The sequence below is a fragment of the Odocoileus virginianus genome, chromosome 9, assembly GCF_023699985.2.
Source record: "Odocoileus virginianus isolate 20LAN1187 ecotype Illinois chromosome 9, Ovbor_1.2, whole genome shotgun sequence".
Classification (NCBI taxonomy): Eukaryota; Metazoa; Chordata; class Mammalia; order Artiodactyla; family Cervidae; genus Odocoileus; species Odocoileus virginianus.
The window spans coordinates 18,547,895-18,566,129 of record NC_069682.1 but is presented as its reverse complement, the minus strand read 5'-3'; the positions used below and the strand labels follow the sequence as shown (position 1 = coordinate 18,566,129).

The 18,235-nt window shown below is 35.5% G+C and overlaps 1 protein-coding gene across 1 annotated transcript in view; it reads right to left on the bottom strand.

The window, feature by feature from the left end:
- MALRD1 (MAM and LDL receptor class A domain containing 1) overlaps positions 1–18,235 on the bottom strand; it is a 518,391-nt gene that overhangs the window by 401,229 nt on the left and 98,927 nt on the right. The window contains exon 16 of the mRNA XM_020872693.2: positions 477–629. Within this exon, the coding sequence (XP_020728352.2) occupies positions 477–629 (153 nt within the window). The remainder of the gene's footprint in view (positions 1–476; positions 630–18,235) is intronic.

The window sequence follows — 18,235 nt, the reverse complement described above, 5'->3', positions numbered from 1 at the left end:
AATAAAAAGTTTTTTTAAAAAAGAAAATATCGAGGTTCAAAAGGCATTTAACACACCTGACCTACTGAGCATCACAGCCTTACCTCCCTTAACCATGCTTAGAACACTTACATTAGCCCACAGTGAGACAAAATCATCTAACACAAAGTCTATTTCATACCACAGTGTTGAATATTGCATGTCATTTATTGAATGCTCTACTGGGAGTGAAAAACAGAACAGCTATAACTGTATCGATTGTCCATTATGGTGATCACGTGGCTGCCTGAGAGCCACATCTCTGCCTCTTCCCAGCATCAGGAGAGAGCATCACAGGTGTATCATTATCCCAGAAATGGTCAAAATTCGAAAAGTGATATATAGTTTCTATTGAATTGATCTCTTTCACACCACAATTAAGCTGACGAATCATCAGGTCAAACCATCGTTAGCTGGGGAAAGCGTGTAGGCTCGGAGAACTTCTGCAGGCGTCTTACCTTGAGATGTGTTGTGAGTGTGATCCCGAGGTGGAGCCTGACCCTCAAATTCAGTAGAGAGGTTACTTCTAGAGCTCCAGGTCCACTCAAAATCATCACCATAGGCTGCTTCAAACCAACCACAGCTATCTGTTTCAAAGTCACATTTGGTAACTGAAAAACAAAAATGCAGCTTTTCAGTAGACTCTTGAAGGTGATCACATGTTTAAAAGGGTAGACAGAGCTCAATGGGAATCACCTTGTCACATTTCCCTACGTAAAGTTTTATTTGAAGAAGAAAAGGATGTTATCTGATCCCCTCCAAAAAAAAAACCAGAACTGTACTTTTCATACTGGAAATTCATGAATAAACAATTTAAGAATATTTTCCAAATATTTTTCTAAGAAACAGCATTGGGAGTTCCCTGGCAGCCCAGTGGTTAAGAAGTCACTTACAATGGGTGGGGGGCGGGGGGGGGGGGGGTGCAGGTTCAATCCCTGGTCAGGGAGTTAAGATCCCACATGCCTCTCAGTGAAAAAAAACCAAAACATAAAACAGAAGCAATATTGTAAGAAATTCAATAACGATTTTAAAAAACTATCCTCATCAAAAAAAAAAAGAAAAAAAAACTTAAAAAAAAAAATAGAAACAGCATCATTCCACCACATTGCTTACAGAATTGCAAAGCTCTAATTTATTCTGATACTTATGCTAGTTTCTCTGCTATTACATTATCTGGAAGGCTTTACTGTTCCTACAGACTATTTTAAACCAAACCATGAAAAGCTACTTCTAAAAAATTTAATATTTGAAAAATCCAGATCCATGATTTTTAACATTAATGTTCACTTCTAATGTTTGTAGAGTTACTATCTTCCAAAGCATTGAATGTACCACTTATAGGCACAAGGCAAAATAATATGACCTACTTTTCAAGTAAAAAGGGAGAGAAACAGTTAACTTCCATAAAGACATTCTGGAGAAGGAAGAGAAGAAAAAAGTAAAAGGGAAAGAAGGGGAAGTTTTGATAATAATAGTGTGGAATTAAAACTAATATGTAGTGAATACCTAATGGAACAAACCCTATACAGTAGGCGTTATATAAATCTAACTTTTACAATAGCTATGTGGAGAAGGTATTATTATTGTTGTTTTACAGAGGAGGAAAGGAAGGTTTAGGAAAGCTTTTAACTTAACCAAGCTCACATAGTTAGAAAGTCGTAGAGACTGATTGAAATCAAATATTTTGACTTCTACTCTAATACTATTTCTGCAACTGTTGACAGTAACTTTTAATTGTCATTAGATTGGAAAAAGGATAAACCAAAAAGGTATGATTTGAATTTGCTTAGTGAGGATATTGAGGTGTTACTACAGACACCAGTGAAAAATAAGATTTGCCCCATTAATGATTATTACACTGGGATCCTTGGCCGCTGGATATTTTTATCCAAGGATACAGTAATAAACTGAACAGATCTTCCTTTAAAAAAGCAATTTAGAAAGTAAGCAGTATATTTAAAAGATAAAAGTAAAAAGTAAATCACTCAATGAAATTATAAAATTTTACATGGTAAAGGCAATTTTACCTAATGATAAGTTATGTTTAATTTTGAAAGTGCTCTTTCCACATGGGAAGGAATGTTAGGTGACTAGTAACATAATAAACATTTTTTATTTTTTTAAGATTCTAGATTTCAAAAAATATATTTTCTATCAGGTCTTCTGGCCCAAAATATGGCCTATAGAATACTTTCAAATGTTATCAAAAGTCAATGAGATGGTATGAATATATTTAAAAATAAATATTTTGAAAATGTTGCATCAACTTTAATAAGCAAGTGATAACTATATTTCAATAGAGACAAATAGAAATCATCAAAATGGAGACACAATTGCTACACTTAGAATAAAGACTTTCAAATAAAGTTTAGAAAGCAAAATAAAGTGCTATTCAAAAGTGACAAACAATAGTGATAAATATGACAAGCTAGGGACAAATGCTAAGAATATTTAACTCTTTGTATTTTTTAAAGCCATCTCTACCAATACAAATAACCCATAAATATGCATAGATTCCAGTATGTAGATGCTATTTCAATCCAAAAGAAAGCAAATACTTTTGATTCCTATTTTAGACAATCCCAAAGATAGGATCCAGGAGTTTTGTTATGCACATATAGAATGAAAATAAGTTGTTGCTACTGTATAATATCTATCCCACATAGATCCCTGAAAACGGAACTTTATCATCTACTGTCAAGGGATATATTGCCATGGAAATAAATGAATATTCAAACAGTAGTAAAATTTAAGAAACTACTGCAGCAATTCTGTAGTTCTCTGATAAAAATCATTATCTTTGAAGAGCCTTAGGAGGTGACTATGCTGTTAAAATTCAAATATGTCTTGTTAGTATACTTTGTTTCTATATGTTTAGATTTCTACACACATTTAAAAACTCAACTTGACTGATCAGAGATGTAATAATCAGATGAAACCTTCTCAAATTAAACATACACCTTGTCAATGGTAAACAAATGTCCTAGTCTGGAGAGGGGATGCAGATAAGGGGGAAGGCAATGGATATGGACTTCCAACCTACAGAACTAAGAGATAATAAATAAAAGTTGCCTTAAGAAACTAAGTTTGTGGTAGTTATATAACAATAGAAAGCTCATGTACTGAGTAGAGACTGATGGCTGATTTCTCCCAGCACTCTGGAGATAACTTTCCATTTTCTTCTGGTTTCCACTGTTTGCATTACAAAAGTCTAACAGTCATTCTTTGACAATGATTTATACCTTTTTCTAGCTGTTTTTAAAATGTTTCACTTTGTTATAGATTTTTAGCAACTTCACTATGATGTCCCCACATGGTTTTCATTTTTATTGTTTTCATGCCCATAGGGCTTCTTGAAATATGGTTTTGTATCCTTTTCAATCTGAAAACTTTTAGCTAAACTTTCTATAAACACTGTCAGTCTTTTTTTTTTTTCTTTCTTTTTCTGGGACTCCAAACATATAACACTAAAAATTCTCACTGCTCTCCCACGCTTATTCTTTTTTTTCTTTTTCTGTAGTTTCAATCATTTTATTATATTTTACTTCACTTTTTCTCCTGATCTGAAGACTAACTCCCTTATCTCATTAGCTGTGTATAGTATGCTGATAAACCATTGATGAGTTCTGAATTTTGATTATTCTATTGTTGGAATTTAGAAATTTCGTTAAGTTCTGTTTTATAACCTCTCATTATCTGCTCAAATTCTCAGCTTTTTTTTTTTAAAAAAACTTTGAGCATATTAAAGATAATTCTTTTCAATTCAATGTCTGATAACTGCTTTATCTGGAGGGATTTTTGTTTGCTTTCAGTTCTAATTGTGCTTTTTCTTTCCTATGGCCTCATCTCATTGGTTTCTAGGTGCTTGACACTGTATATAATAACAGATAAAATAATTTGGGACCTAAGATATTACTTTTCTTCAGTGAGATTTATGTTTGTTTCTGTGGGCATGAACAGTAAATAATATTTGAGGATTACACAAACTAACTTCAGAGATTGAGGGTATTTGCAACTGGGTTTGAGACTCTGAGGAACCACACCTTGCAGTTCACACAGATCTCTTAGCTACAGAGTTTAGGCACTGCAAACAAAACTACAGAGTGTCCCAACCCATATTTAGTATACTAAGCCTGGGCTCCAACTTGTTCCCTTGCCTAACAAGACTTTCAAAGTTATATACCCTGATGCTCAACTACCAGTTCCATGTTGACATATAAAGTGGTACTAAACCCCAGGTTCAGTTATCAAGGTCTTTCTTCTCACTGGTCACTTGATTTGTCCCTTCCTTTTTACATCTTCAATGCATTCAAGTAGGTTTAAACATCTTTTTGAATAGATTTCTAGTTGTTCTCAGAGGGTGTCTTGAATTTTAATCTACCATAACTAGAAATAGAAGTTCTAGAATTTTTTATTTCCATTTTTTAAAACAGTACTTTAGAACAAATTTTATGTAATAATAGCATATACAGAGGTCCCCCCTTTGCCATGGGGGATATGCTCCAAGACCCTCAGTGAATTCCTGAAACTGGCAGATAATACCGAACCCTATATATAGTGTTTTCTTCCTGCACATACTGATGATAAAGTTTATCAATTAGGCAGAGTAAATAGAAATAGCAAACTATATAGAAAAATTGCAACAATATACTATAATAAAAATATGTGAATATGGCCTCTCTCTCTCAAAATATCTTACTGTACAAATTTAATTGCTTTGCCATATTAGGTGAGCATTTATCATGCACTGTAGCCATTAACTTTTGTAGTTTGAGATGCAACAGTAAACTAGAACTAATCTTTTTCCTACTTCACAATTTCATGTATTTCCTTCTTAATGTAGATCTTAGCAATGTCAATATACAGGTGTTTTACTTTATTTGGTCGAGAATTTTCAACTTTTCACTTAAAGGAAATGCTTTATAGCCTCCATTTGGCATAATCCAAATTAACAGAATGACTACTCTCGTGTTTTGGGGCCATTATTAAGTGAAATTAAGAGTTATTGAACAAAAGCACTGTAATACCATGATAGTCAACTTGATAACCAAGACGATACCAGGGGCAGGATACAGTGAACAAAGGGATGGTTCGCGTCCAAGGCAGGACAGAGCAAGATGGTGGGAGATTTCATCATGCTGCTCAGAACAGCATGCAATTCAAAAATTATGAACTGTTTACTTCTGGAATTATCCATTTAATACTTTCAGATTGTAGCTGACTATAAGTAACTGAAACCACAGAAAGGGAAACCACTGATTAAGGGGGACAACTGTATTAAAATATTTATAGAGTGCCCATATTTATATGGGCACATAATGCTTTGGTAGAATTTAATAATATTTGTGGATGGGGAAAAGTTATTTTTCCTGATGTCAAATTGTTTTTGAAAGAAAGAACAAAGAAAATTTATGTGTATATTTAGATATATATATGTGGTACAAATTGATATGTGATAAACAGATAGTATAAAATATTCATTTAAAAACTTTCCAGTCTACTTTGTGTATCTTATGTCAATATTTAAGTTTAATAAATTTTTGTATCTATATAGCTTCTAAAACATTTTATGAACAGGTGTTGCAATGGCTTCTATATATCTAAAACAGCAACTACTATTAAATACATTATAGCCAGGACAGGGAAGCAACCTGGATGTCCATTAGCAGATGAATGGATAATAAAACCGTGGTACATATACACAATGGAATATTAAAAAGAATCCATCTGAATCAGTTCTAATGAGGTGGATGAAACTGGAGCCTATTATACAGAGTGAAGTAAGCCAGAAAGGAAAACACCAATACAGTATACTAACGCATATATATGGAATTTAGAAAGATGGTAACGATAACCCTATATGCGAGACAGCAAAAGAGACACAGATGTATAGAACAGTCTTTTGGACTCTGTGGGAGAGGGCGAAGGTGAGATGATTTGGGAGAATGGCATTGAAATGTGTATGTTATCATATGTGAAACGGGTTGCCAGTTCAGGTTTGATGCATGAGACAGGGTGCTCGGGGCTGGTGCACTGGGATGACCCAGAGGGATGGGATGGGGAAGGGGATGGGAGGGGGGTTCAGGATGGGGGACACATGTACACCCGTGGTGGATTCATATCAATGTATGGTAAAACCACTACAGTATTGTAAAGTAATTAGCATCCAATTAAAATAAATTTATTAAAAATTAAATTTTAAATAAAAACTAATAAATAAATACATTTATAGGATACTATTTCAGAAATGGAAATATGGTCAAACTTAGTTATAAATAGTCTTTTTTGTTTAGGAAAGGAAAAGAAGAAGGAAATATGGAAGTACCAGAAAACTCTAAATTTCAACACTTTGGTATTCTTTTAAAATCAGTAAATTATTAATGTCAATATGTTTTTCGATTTGAGGTTTGTCCTAAAGTTTTTAAGTTCCTGAAGTTAATAATTCATTTATCCATAAGGATGAGAAATCCTTAGAAATGCTATAAGTCCCACAGGGAATTCTGAAAGGTTGAGATTATTCCACCAAATAATAAAAAATATCATTTTAACAAGGAAACAGGATGTAGGAATAAAATAACTTGGAAGGTAAGCCTAGAAAATCATGTAATAAAAATGCATCATTAAGACATGATACTGATAGGAGACTATTAATAAAACTGGACTTGCCTTGCATCTTAAAATGGATAAAATAATAATATAAGTGACTCAGAAGTGACTGAGGAATAGGATATCTTGGGTAAATGAAAAAACCCTATAAATGTTAATGACATAACCTGAGCTTATTAGCTCCACAGATAGCTGGGCTCTTCTCAAGAAATATAAAATATCTGAAATCATTAGGTTAGTCCGAGGAAAGAAATAAAATACCTATACAAAGAAGATACACATAAAAATCTAATAGGATAGAAAAAAAAAAGTTAACCCTTTAAAAAAAGGTCATCATTCATTTTTGCCTACTCTTGGGGTAAAAAATAGTAAGCCCTTTTAAGAATCATATTTTCTGTCATTTATACTACTAGAGTATTCATTCAATGTGTTATCATCTCAAAAATTGTTTCTCATAAGTTCAGGTTAGGGAGATGAACATAACGAGTTTATTACATGTCTGTGCATGGCTTATTCTTGCTTTATGGAAGCAGCACATTAGACATTTTTCCATGGAAATGTGATGAAGCAGAATCTTTGCTCTTACTCAACAAAAGGTAGGGAGTTCCCTTTGTTTATATTTCTGGTAACACCGTGTGATCTTGAATTATTACTTAAGATGGAGCTAGTCTAAGACATGGTTATCCTAAGGTTCAGTTAACCTTATTCAAGTTTTAAAGAAAGTTAAGAATGTTATTCACAAATGATTAAAAATTTCAGTAGTAAACTAAAATGAAAAAGAAAACATATCCATTAAAAATACCCATAGACACAACAGTCTAAAGATAGTAATAAAATTAAATTGTTTAAAAGTGCCATCTCAAAGCTTTATCCTCTTACTAAAATGGTTTTCTTGAAAAATATCAATGGTTCTGAAAACAGAAGTATGGATAGAGTCTTCTTATATGTATATATATGATTAACTGAAGAAACATGATGAGAAGAAATTGAAGTGTGCTTTTCCTTTTAAACTGAAAACTAACACAGAATATTCTCTTTATAATGGAACTCATTGTCTTTTGAGCAAAAATGTTAAGTTTTGATTTTTAAAATGGTGTTTCAGAAATCTGCTATATATTTGTTCTGCCACAGATACAACACGAGCTTTATAAGATGATAAGCCAAGGTGGAATTTTACCCTTGCCTCTCACTAGATTTCTATTTTTAATTGTTGCTCTCTCCAGAGGGAATTCCTACTTCCTTGAACCCTCCCACAAATTACACACAAGCCTAAATCCAATAACAAGTTTCTCTTAACACTCTTGCTAAAATGCCCCACAGGTCCCCACGGTAAACCATTTTCCTTGTTCAATCAACACAGCTTTGTTATAGGGATTGTACTGGTATTCTCTAATGGTTTTTCCTTTAGTCATGTATGGACATGAGAGTTGGACTATAAAGAAAGCTGAGCACCAAAGAATTGATGCTTTTGAACTGTGGTGTTGGAGGAGACTCGTGAGAGTCCCTTGGACTGCAAGGAGATCAAACCAGTCCATCCTAAAGGAAGCAGTCCTGAATATTCATTGGAAGGGCTGATGCTGAAGCTGAAACTCCAATACTTTGGCCACTTGATGCGAAAAACTGACTCATTGGAAAAGACCCTGATGCTGGGAAAGATTGAAGGCAAGAGGAGAAGGGGACGAGAGAGGATGAAATGGTTGGATGGTATCACCGACTCAATGGACATGAGTTTGAGTAAACTCTGGGAGTTGGTGATGGACAGGGAAGCCTGGTGTGCTGCAGTCTATGGGGTCACAAAGAGTTGGACACGACTGAGCAACTGAACTGAACTGGTCTTCTCTGATGGATGGGCATTAGTACCTTCCTGTCTGTTCTCAAAATAGCAAGCATAGTGATTCTATTAAGTCAGTTCTTGGATGGCCTCTCTGCAAAGTGCCACAATGGTTCCCCATCTCACTCATTTAAAGCCGGTGACCTTAAAATGACCCTGTAAGGTATTAACTGAATGGCATTCAAACTTGGTTGCATATTAAAAATCACATAGGGAGCTTTAAAATTTCTAATGCCTGGGTTGAACCTCCAGTGACTGCAGTGTTAATTGGCCATGGCATCTAGAACTTTAGAAGCTCTCTAGGTATTGGAATGGGCAAAAAGTTCATTCAGGTTTTTCCATGAGATGTTATGGAAAAACCCAAAGGAACTTTTGGCCAACACAATACTACTCAGGGCCTTCCTCGTGGCCCAGACAGTAAAGAAGCTACTTGCAATGCTGGCGAGACCATTCCCTGGGTAGGGAAGATCCCCTGGAGGAGGAAATGGCAACTCACTCTAACATTCTTGCTTAGAGAATCCCATGGACAGAGGAGCCTGGTGGGCTACAGTCCATAGGGTCGCAAAGAGTTGGACACAACTGAGTGACTAACTTTCAATTTCTTTCTTTCAATACTTCTCAAATGCAGTCAAGGTTGAGAAGCACAGCTTTAGATCATTTGCTTATTTCTCTGGCCTCATTTCCTATTATTTTTATCTTCTGTTAAAGGAAATCCTTTATTTTCTTTTTTTTAGGATTTATTTATTTTTGGCTGTGATCAGTGTCCACTGCTGCGTGGGCTTTTCTCTAGCTATGCCAAGTGGGGTCGGCTCTCTAGTTGCGGTGCGAGGGCTTCTCATTGAGGTGGCTTGTCTTGTTGCAGAGAATGGGCTCAAGGGTACCCAGGCTTCAGTAGTCGGGGCCCATCGGCTCAGCAGTTGCAGCTCCCAGGCTCTAGAGCACAAGTTCAATAGTTCTGGTGCACAGTCTTAGATGCTTCAAGGAATGTGGAATCTTCCCTATCAGGGACTGAACTTGTGTCTCTTGCATTGGCAGGCAGATTCTTTACCCAAGCCCCCAGGGAAGTCCTTTTTTCTTATAATCACTCTCCTCCAGCCAAACAGATCACTTGCTATTGCTCAAACTCACCAGGTAGCCTCCTGTCTCAATCCCTTTGTTCTTGCTTTCTGCCTGAAAATCTTTTCTCTGAGATATTCTCAGTTTATTTCCCTTGCCTTAAGTCTGCTTTAAACCACCTTGTCCTTGAGAGCTACTATGACAATCCTATTTAAAATTGCAAAGTCCTCCCCTCCACTATTACTTGATTGCCTTACACCACTCTATTTCTTATAACATACACCCCTTCTAAAATAGTATGCACTCTGCTCACTTATTGATATATTCACTCTGCTCATTTATCATAGTCTCAGTCTCTCCTCTACTTGGAAGCAAGTTCCAAGAAGAGAGGGATATCTGTTTGTTTTACTGACTGTGGGATCTATATGCCTGGCATAGAGCAGGCACTCAAAATGCACTTGTTAAAAGCATCAGTGGTGACCTTCCTTTTTCCAGAAATAACTTTTCTCTCATTTCTTATTTTCCCCCATGTTCTTGATTCTATTACTGAGTTAGACATATTTAGTTGGGACCCCCTAATACAAGCCCACTTATCAGTCCATCCACTCCAAAAAAAATCACTCCTGATTTTTTTTTAACTAGGTTTCTCCTTTGTCAGAGTTCCCTAATTGTGTGTCTCTCTTTAGGTTCTACTTGACCCTTTTGTTCATCTTACTTATAATTATATTTAATTGCCTCTCAAAGGAGATGTAATTAAATATCATACTTTATCTGGAATGGAAAACCTCAAGTGGTGTCACCATGCCAGAGTTTCAGTTAAAAACACTGGCTCTAAGCCTATACTCTCTCCCCAGTAAATTCTATCCAATATCAAAGTTTCAGTTACTTTATTATGTCAATAAAATTATTCAATAATTATTTCTTCAACTCACTGCCCTGTTAACGTCAGAACTATCCAAACTATAGACAATAGTGATCTCCTCCTTCAATCTTACTTCTCTGTGTTACTCACTTTACATCCTGTGATTCAGGATGAAAACTGATAAGTATTACATAAGACACCCATTTTCCATTCTACCAAAATTCAGGGACACCCCCGGCAGTCCAGTGGTTAAAGACTTCACCTTCCAATGCAGGGAAGACTAGACATAGACCTTATACCATTCACAAAAATTAACTTCAAATGGATCACAATCCTAAATGCAAAATGTAAAACTATAAAACTCCTAGAAGATAACTTATAAGAAAATTTAAATGACTTTTTAGGTACAACACCAAAGCATAAGCTATGAAAGAAATAATTAATAAGCTAGGCTTCATTAAAATTAAAATTTTCTGCTCACAAAAGACAATGTCAACATACAGTATTTGTCGTTCTGTGTTTGACTTATAAGTCACAGGGATGTAATATACAGCACAGGGAATATATAGTCGGTAATACTATAACTTTGTGTGGTGCATAATCTATAAAATATAGAATTATATGTTGTATACCTGAAACTAATATAATACTATAAGTCAACTGTACTTCAATTAAAATTTAAAAAGACAATGTCATGAAAAGAATGAGAAGACAAACCACAGACTGGGAGAAAATACTTAAAGACACAGCTGATAAAGGACTCTCGTCCAAAATTTAAAAAATCTTAACACTCAACAATAAGAAAATAAAATATCTGATTAAAAAATAGTCCAAAGACTTGAAGACACCCCACCAAAGAAGATACACAGCTGGCAAATGAGCATATGAAAAGATGCTGCATGTTTGTACATCATCAAGGAAATGCAAATTAAAACACACTGAGATAACACCATACACATATTACAATGGTCAAAATCTGGACTGATGACAACAAATGCTGGTGAGACTGGAGCAATAGGAACTCGCATTCATTGCTGGTGAGTATGTGAAATGTTACAGCCACTTTGGAAGACAGTTTGTCAGTTTCTTAGAAAATTAAACACAATCTTACATATAATCCAGCAATCATGTTCCTTGGTATTTACCCAAAAAGGAACCAAAAATGCATGTTCACACAAAATCCTGCACATAGATGTTTACAGCTGCTTTCTTCATATGGAATATTGAACAATGGACTATGAATCAGCACAAAAAAGTAATGCACTTGAAAGCCATGAAAAAGTCTTAAATGTGTATTACTAAATAAAAGAAGCTAATCTGAAATGGCTATAAAGCATATGATCCCAACTACCTGACCTTACAGCAAAGGCAATAAACACTATGGAAACAATGAACAGATCAGTGTTTGCTCGTAGTTGGGAACAGGTAAGAGATGGAACAGCAGAGCACAGAAGATTTTTTAGGGCAGTGGAAATATTTTGCATGATACTGTAATGATGTATATATGTATTTATATATTTGTCCAAACCCATAGAATGCACAACACCAAGAGTGAACCATGAGGTATACTATGGACTTTGAATGATTATGATGTGTCAATGTAAGTTCATCAACTGTAAGAAATATCCCATCCTGGTGGGTGATGCTGATAATGGCAGGGGTCATGCATGTATTGGGGGTAGGGGTTCTATAGAGACTCTCTGTACCTTCTCAGTTGTGCTGTGAACCTAAAATTGCTCTAAAATTTTTTATTTTAATTTTTAAAAAAGGCTAGTATACTAAGAAAGACTTCTGGTATCTTAAGACTAGGGCTAATCAAAGAGTCAATCTATTAACTTTCACTCTGTAACTCTTACATAATCCTCATCAGAATTAGAATCATGGCTATATTAGTGTAATATAGTTCTCCCCACTACACTGTAATCCCTAAGAAGGTAGGAACTACATGTGTCTTGTTCACCCTGTAAACAGCTGTTGAATCAAGTACAGTGCTTGATAAATATTTATTGAATGCATAAACTAACCCCAAGGACAGCAAGTGTTAAACGACATCTGCTTCCTACTATTATCCACTCTTTTCAGGCACTCTCCCAAAGTACCCACTCCTCTAGCCCAATATTACAACACTAATGTCCGAGGTAAAAACTATCCCAGCCAACTTGCCTCACTCTACTTTTATCAACAATTTGATTACACCAACGCAAACTGTGCTTCCAGCGAACTTCACCTGTGCTGTATGGAATTTTAATTGAAGTCAAGAAATGTTTATTCTCAAACTTTTCATTAAACCTTTCCCACAATCTCCTCATTTTAGAATCTGATTCATGCCTATCCTAGTCCACCCTTATTGTCTTTGGAGCAAAACCAGCTTTTTCTATTAGTTACATTTTTATGTATACTTTCATCTATTTTGTAAATTTATTTTTAATTGAAGGATAATTGCTTTACAGTATTGTGTTGGTTTCTACCAACACAATTTGAACCACAAACATCAACATGAATCAGCCGTAGATTTACCCATGTGCCCTCCCACTTGAACATCTCTCCCACCTCCCTCCCCATCTACCCCTCTACGTTGTTACGGAGCCCTGGCTTGAGTTCCCGGAGTCATACAGCAAATTCCCACTGGCTATCTATTTTATATATGGTAATGTATGTTTCCATGTTACTCTCCCCATACCTCCCACCCTCTCCTTCCTCCCCACCGCCAGCTGTGTCCATAAGTCTGTTATCAATGTTTGTGTCTCCATTGCTGCTCTGCAAATAGGTTCATCAGTACCATCTTTCTAGAGGCCATTCTAGATTCTGGTCAGAATGCCCATATTCTTCTCCATAGTGGCTGTATCAATTTGCATTCCCACCAACAGTGCAAAAGGGTTCCCTTTTCTCCAAACCCTCTCCTGCATTTATTGTTTGTAGACTTTTTGATGGCCATTCTGACTGGTATGAGGTGATATCTCACTGTAGTTTTGATTTGCATTTCTCTAATAATGAGTGATACTGATTATCTTTTCAAGTGTTTATTAGCCATCTGTATGTATTCTTTGGAGAAATGTCTGTTTAGGTCTCTTGCCCACTTTTTTATTGGGCTGTTTTTCTGGTACCGATTTGTATGAGCTGCTTATATAGTCTTGAAGTTAATCCTTTGTCAGTTGTTTCATTTGTTATTAGTTTTTCCCATTCTGAGGGTTGTCTTTTCACCTTACTTATAATTTCCTTTGCTGTGCAAAAGTTTTTAATTAGGTCCCACTTGTTTATTTATGCTTTTATTTTCATTACTGTAGGAGGTGGGTCATAGAGGATCTCATTGTGATTCACCTCAGAGTGTCCGGCCCATGTTTTCCTCTGAGTTTTATAGTTTCTGGTCTTATATTTACATCCTTAATCCATTTTGAGTTTATCTTTGTGCATGGTGTTACAAAGTGTTCTAATTTTATTCTTTTACCAGTAGCTGTCAGGTTTTCCCAGCAGCACTTACTGAAGAGACTATCTTTGCTTCATTGTATATTCTTACCTCCTTTGTCAAAATTAGGGTATCCAGAAATGCATGGGTTTATCTCTGGGCTTTCTATCTTGTTCCATTGGTCTTTGTTTCTGTTTTTGTGTCAGTACCATCCTCTCTTGATGATTACAGCCTTGTAGTATAGTCTGAAGTCAGAAAAGTTGATTCCTCCAGCTCCATTCTTCTTACTCAAGATTGCTTTGGCTATTCGGGATCTTTTGTGTTTCCATATTAATTGTGAGACTTTTTGTTCTAGTTCTGTGAAACATTCCATTGGTAATTTGGTAAGGATTGCATTGAATCTACAGATTGCATTTGGTAGTATAGTTATTTTCACAATATTGATTCTTCCTAACCCAGGAACATGGAATATCTCTCCATCTGTTTATGTCATCTTTGATTTCTTTCATCAGTGTCTTATAGGTCTCTGTACACAGTTCTTTTCTATCCTTAGGTAGGTTTATTCCTTGGTATTTTATTCTTTTTATTACAATGGTAAATGGGATTGATTCCTTGATTTCTCTTTCTGATATTTCATTGTTAGGGTATAGGAATACAAGTGATTTCTGTATACTCATTCTGTATCCTGCCACTTTGTAAATTCAGTGATTAGCTCTAGTAATTTTCTGAAGATATCTTTAGGGTTTTGTATGTATAGTATCATGTCATCTGCAAACAGTGAGAGTTTTACTTCTTTTCCAGTCTGGATTCCTTTTCTTTCTTTCTCTTCTCTGATTGCCACAGCTAGGACTTCCAAAACTATGCTGAATAATAGTAGTGAGATGGGCACCCTTGTCTTGTTCCTGATCTTACAGGGAATGCTTTCAGTTTTTCACCATTGAGAATAACATTTGCTGTGGGTTTATCATATATGGCCTTTATTACATTGAGGTAGGTTCCTTTGATGCCCATTTTTTGTAGAGTTTTTAAATCATAAATGGGTGCTGAATTCTGTTGAAAGCTTTTTCTGCATCTATTGAGATTATCATATGGTTTTTATCTTTCAATTTGTTAATATGGTATATCACATTGGTTGATTTGCATATATTTAAGAATGCTTGCATGCCTGTGATAAACCCAATGTGATCATGGTGTTATGACCATTTTAATGTGTTGCTGAATTCTGTGTGCTACTCACAGCAGAGCAAATATATTAACATCTCTACATATTCTACACACATTTCTTTTAGCAGATATTAAGTACAACCACTGTTTATTATTATTATTAACCAGGTTTGACTGGCAATAGATTATCATGACTTCTTTTATGCACACATGTCTAGATTTTCTCACCAGATTACTTTTCCCTAGAGTAAAAACTCCTTTCTGTGTCTACCATACAAATCTAACAAAGTGCCGGAAATGCTCAAACAGTCTTAAAATACAGTCACTGGAAATACCAATCTATTTTAATGCCATTCTTATAAATGCTCATGGGAGTGAAACGGTTTACATTGAGAACTTTACAAATTTAAGCACCCTGAAGACTCAGTAGGTAAAATGAAAATCAATCCCAAGATTCATTTTTCACTCCCACCTCTATCTCTACTGAACTAACTGCAAGACCACGACCATAGGAAAAGCCGTGACATTCATTCTGTGTGCCTTATTTTTCTTAGCTATAAATTATTTAATACATATAAATTCATTTTAAACAATGTCAGGAACAAAATAAGTGCATGAGAAGTGTGTAACAGAATTTATATTATCATCATACCATCTTTAAATCTATGTTTAAGTCTACACCCCAAAGAAAGGGGTTTCTATCAACCCCCAAAGAAAATGATAACTTCACTATATACAGTGGTGAAGTTCTTCAAGGCAAAGAGACAGGGACTGCCAAGCAAATCTAGTGTTCAACAGGAGAGGATGATTAAATCCCCTTATATTTCTCCTCACAACCATCACTAACCTGAAAATAGAAACTAAATGGACAACTGTGGTAGGTGTGAAACTAAAGAGAAGGACTGAAGTGGTTGGGGTATACAAGCAAAAATAATTCCACTTATACTCCTAGCTTATAATTTTCAGAGTGAAGAAGAAAAATGATCATGCTGAAAAATAAAATCCAAGTGCCTCTTGATCAAAGTGAAAGAAGAGTGAAAAAGCTAGCTTAAAACTCAACATTCAATAAACTAAGATCATGACATCTGGTCCCATCACTTCATGGCAAATAGATGGGGAAACAATGGAAACAGTGATAGACTTTATTTTCTTGGGATCCAAAATCACTGCAGATGGTGACTGCAGCCATGTAATTAAAAGATGCTTGCTCCTTGGAGGAAAAGCTGTGACAAACCTAGACAGCATATTTAAAAGCAGAGACATTACTTTGCTGACAAAGGTCCACATAGTCAAAGGTATGGTTTTTCCAGTAGTCATATATGGATGTGAGAGTTGGACCATAAAGAAAGCTGAGCACTGTAGAATTGATGCTTTTGAACTGTGGTGCTGGAGAAGACTTGAGAGTGCCTTGGATAGCAAGGAGATCCAAACAGTCCATCCTAAAGGAAATCAGTCCTGAATATTCATTGGAAGGGCTGATGCTGAAGTTCCAATACTTTGGCCACCTGATGTGAAGAACTGACTGATTGGAAAAGACCCTGATGCTAGGAAAGATTGAAGACTGGAAGAAAAGAGGACAACAGAGGATGAGATGGTTGGATGGCATCACCAACTCGATGTGAGTTTGAGCAAGCTCCAGGAGTTGGTAATGGACAGGGAAACCTGGCATACTGCAGTCCATGGGGTTGAAAAGTCAGACATGACTGAGCAATTAAACTGAACTGAGCTCAACGCAATAATGCACAGAAAATCTTTCCATAGATACTCTTAATAATGTAATTTGTTGAAATTTAATCTTAAATAATCATAGAAAAAGACTTTCCTATTAAAGACATAGATTCGTATTCTCAATAGAATTTTCAACTGAGAAAATTTACTGTCTACTGCATTACCTATTTTATTATTTTATCTCTACTGTCCTGAATTTCTCTAGTCTAACAACATAATTATCCACAGCAAAGACTGATCAAATCATCATGGGTTATTTACCAGACTTTACTTTTTTTCCCCTCAGTGATCAATGGCCCCACAAATGAGAATGAATGGATTTTTTCTCAACTTCTTAGTTTTATGTCACAGAAATGATGAGCCTTCACAAGAAACAACTTTCCATTCTAGTCTTTTACAGTTACCTCTGTCTAGGGAGATTTTATTTATTTATTTATTTTGGATGGGAAAACAGTGTCTAAATCGTGGAGGACAATATGAAGAGAAAGAGAACCCAGTTCAGTAAGAAAAAAAAAATAGCAAGATAGCCTTCTTTCTAAAAAAAAAAAAAGTGTAGATTGATATACATTTAAGCAAGATGCTAAATAATTAGCAAATTTAGTTTTATTTGGAGACCCTCTTTTCCCCTGGCAGTCAGGTCTACAGAAAACAGCATTAGATAGAAAATAGGAAATAGCTTATTTTCCCATCTTTCATTAAAATAAAAAGCAATTTGTGGTTATACAGAAAAGTGCATTTTAGGAAGCCTTTAATTCTATAATTAAGTTTATATATGTTCAATCTCACCAAAAAATACCTTCTCAAAAGACATTTTTTTTTTTTTAGAATATAAGCAGTAAAAACAGTGCCGTCATTAGATCTCTCTCACACAGACAGACACAAACATACACACATTCTCAACAAACAGCAAAAGAAATATAGATATGGAAAATTCAAGCTTTCTCACAATGCTGTTGTGTCATGAAAGAAATTTGTCTCACTGCAGAATACAAAAATTACTATTGGAAAGTAAAGCAAAGGGAATCAAAATGTTAGTCACTCAGTCATGTCCAACTCTTCGAGACCTCATGGACTGTAGCCCATCAGGTTCCTCTGTCCACGGAGTTCTCTGGGCAAGAATACTGGAGTGAGTAGTCATCCCCTTCTCCGGGGGACCTTCCCAACCCAGGGATCAAACCTGGGTCTCCTGCATTCAGGTGGATTCTTTACCAGCTGAGCCATCAGGGAAGCCCATTGGATGATAAACCATTAGTGAAAATACATGGAGATGGCCTCCAAAGCATCAACACATAAAATCACGTAGCCTCTACCTTACTATCAGCTGCAGAAATGCCAGTGTTTAATACATACATTTTTATATTTAGCAGACATAGTAGTTTGGGAAAAATAAACAGCCAGTATTTAAGTTTGAAAAGTCAAATCAGAAAAATAATAAATCACTCTTTCCTTTTCTGCTCAGCCTGCTTTTGGCTTAGACTTTATTGAATTCAAACCAAGTACTGATGTATGTGTTTTTCCCTGTGAACAGAGAGAAAAGTAGAAAACGAGAAATTGTGTAGATCTATTT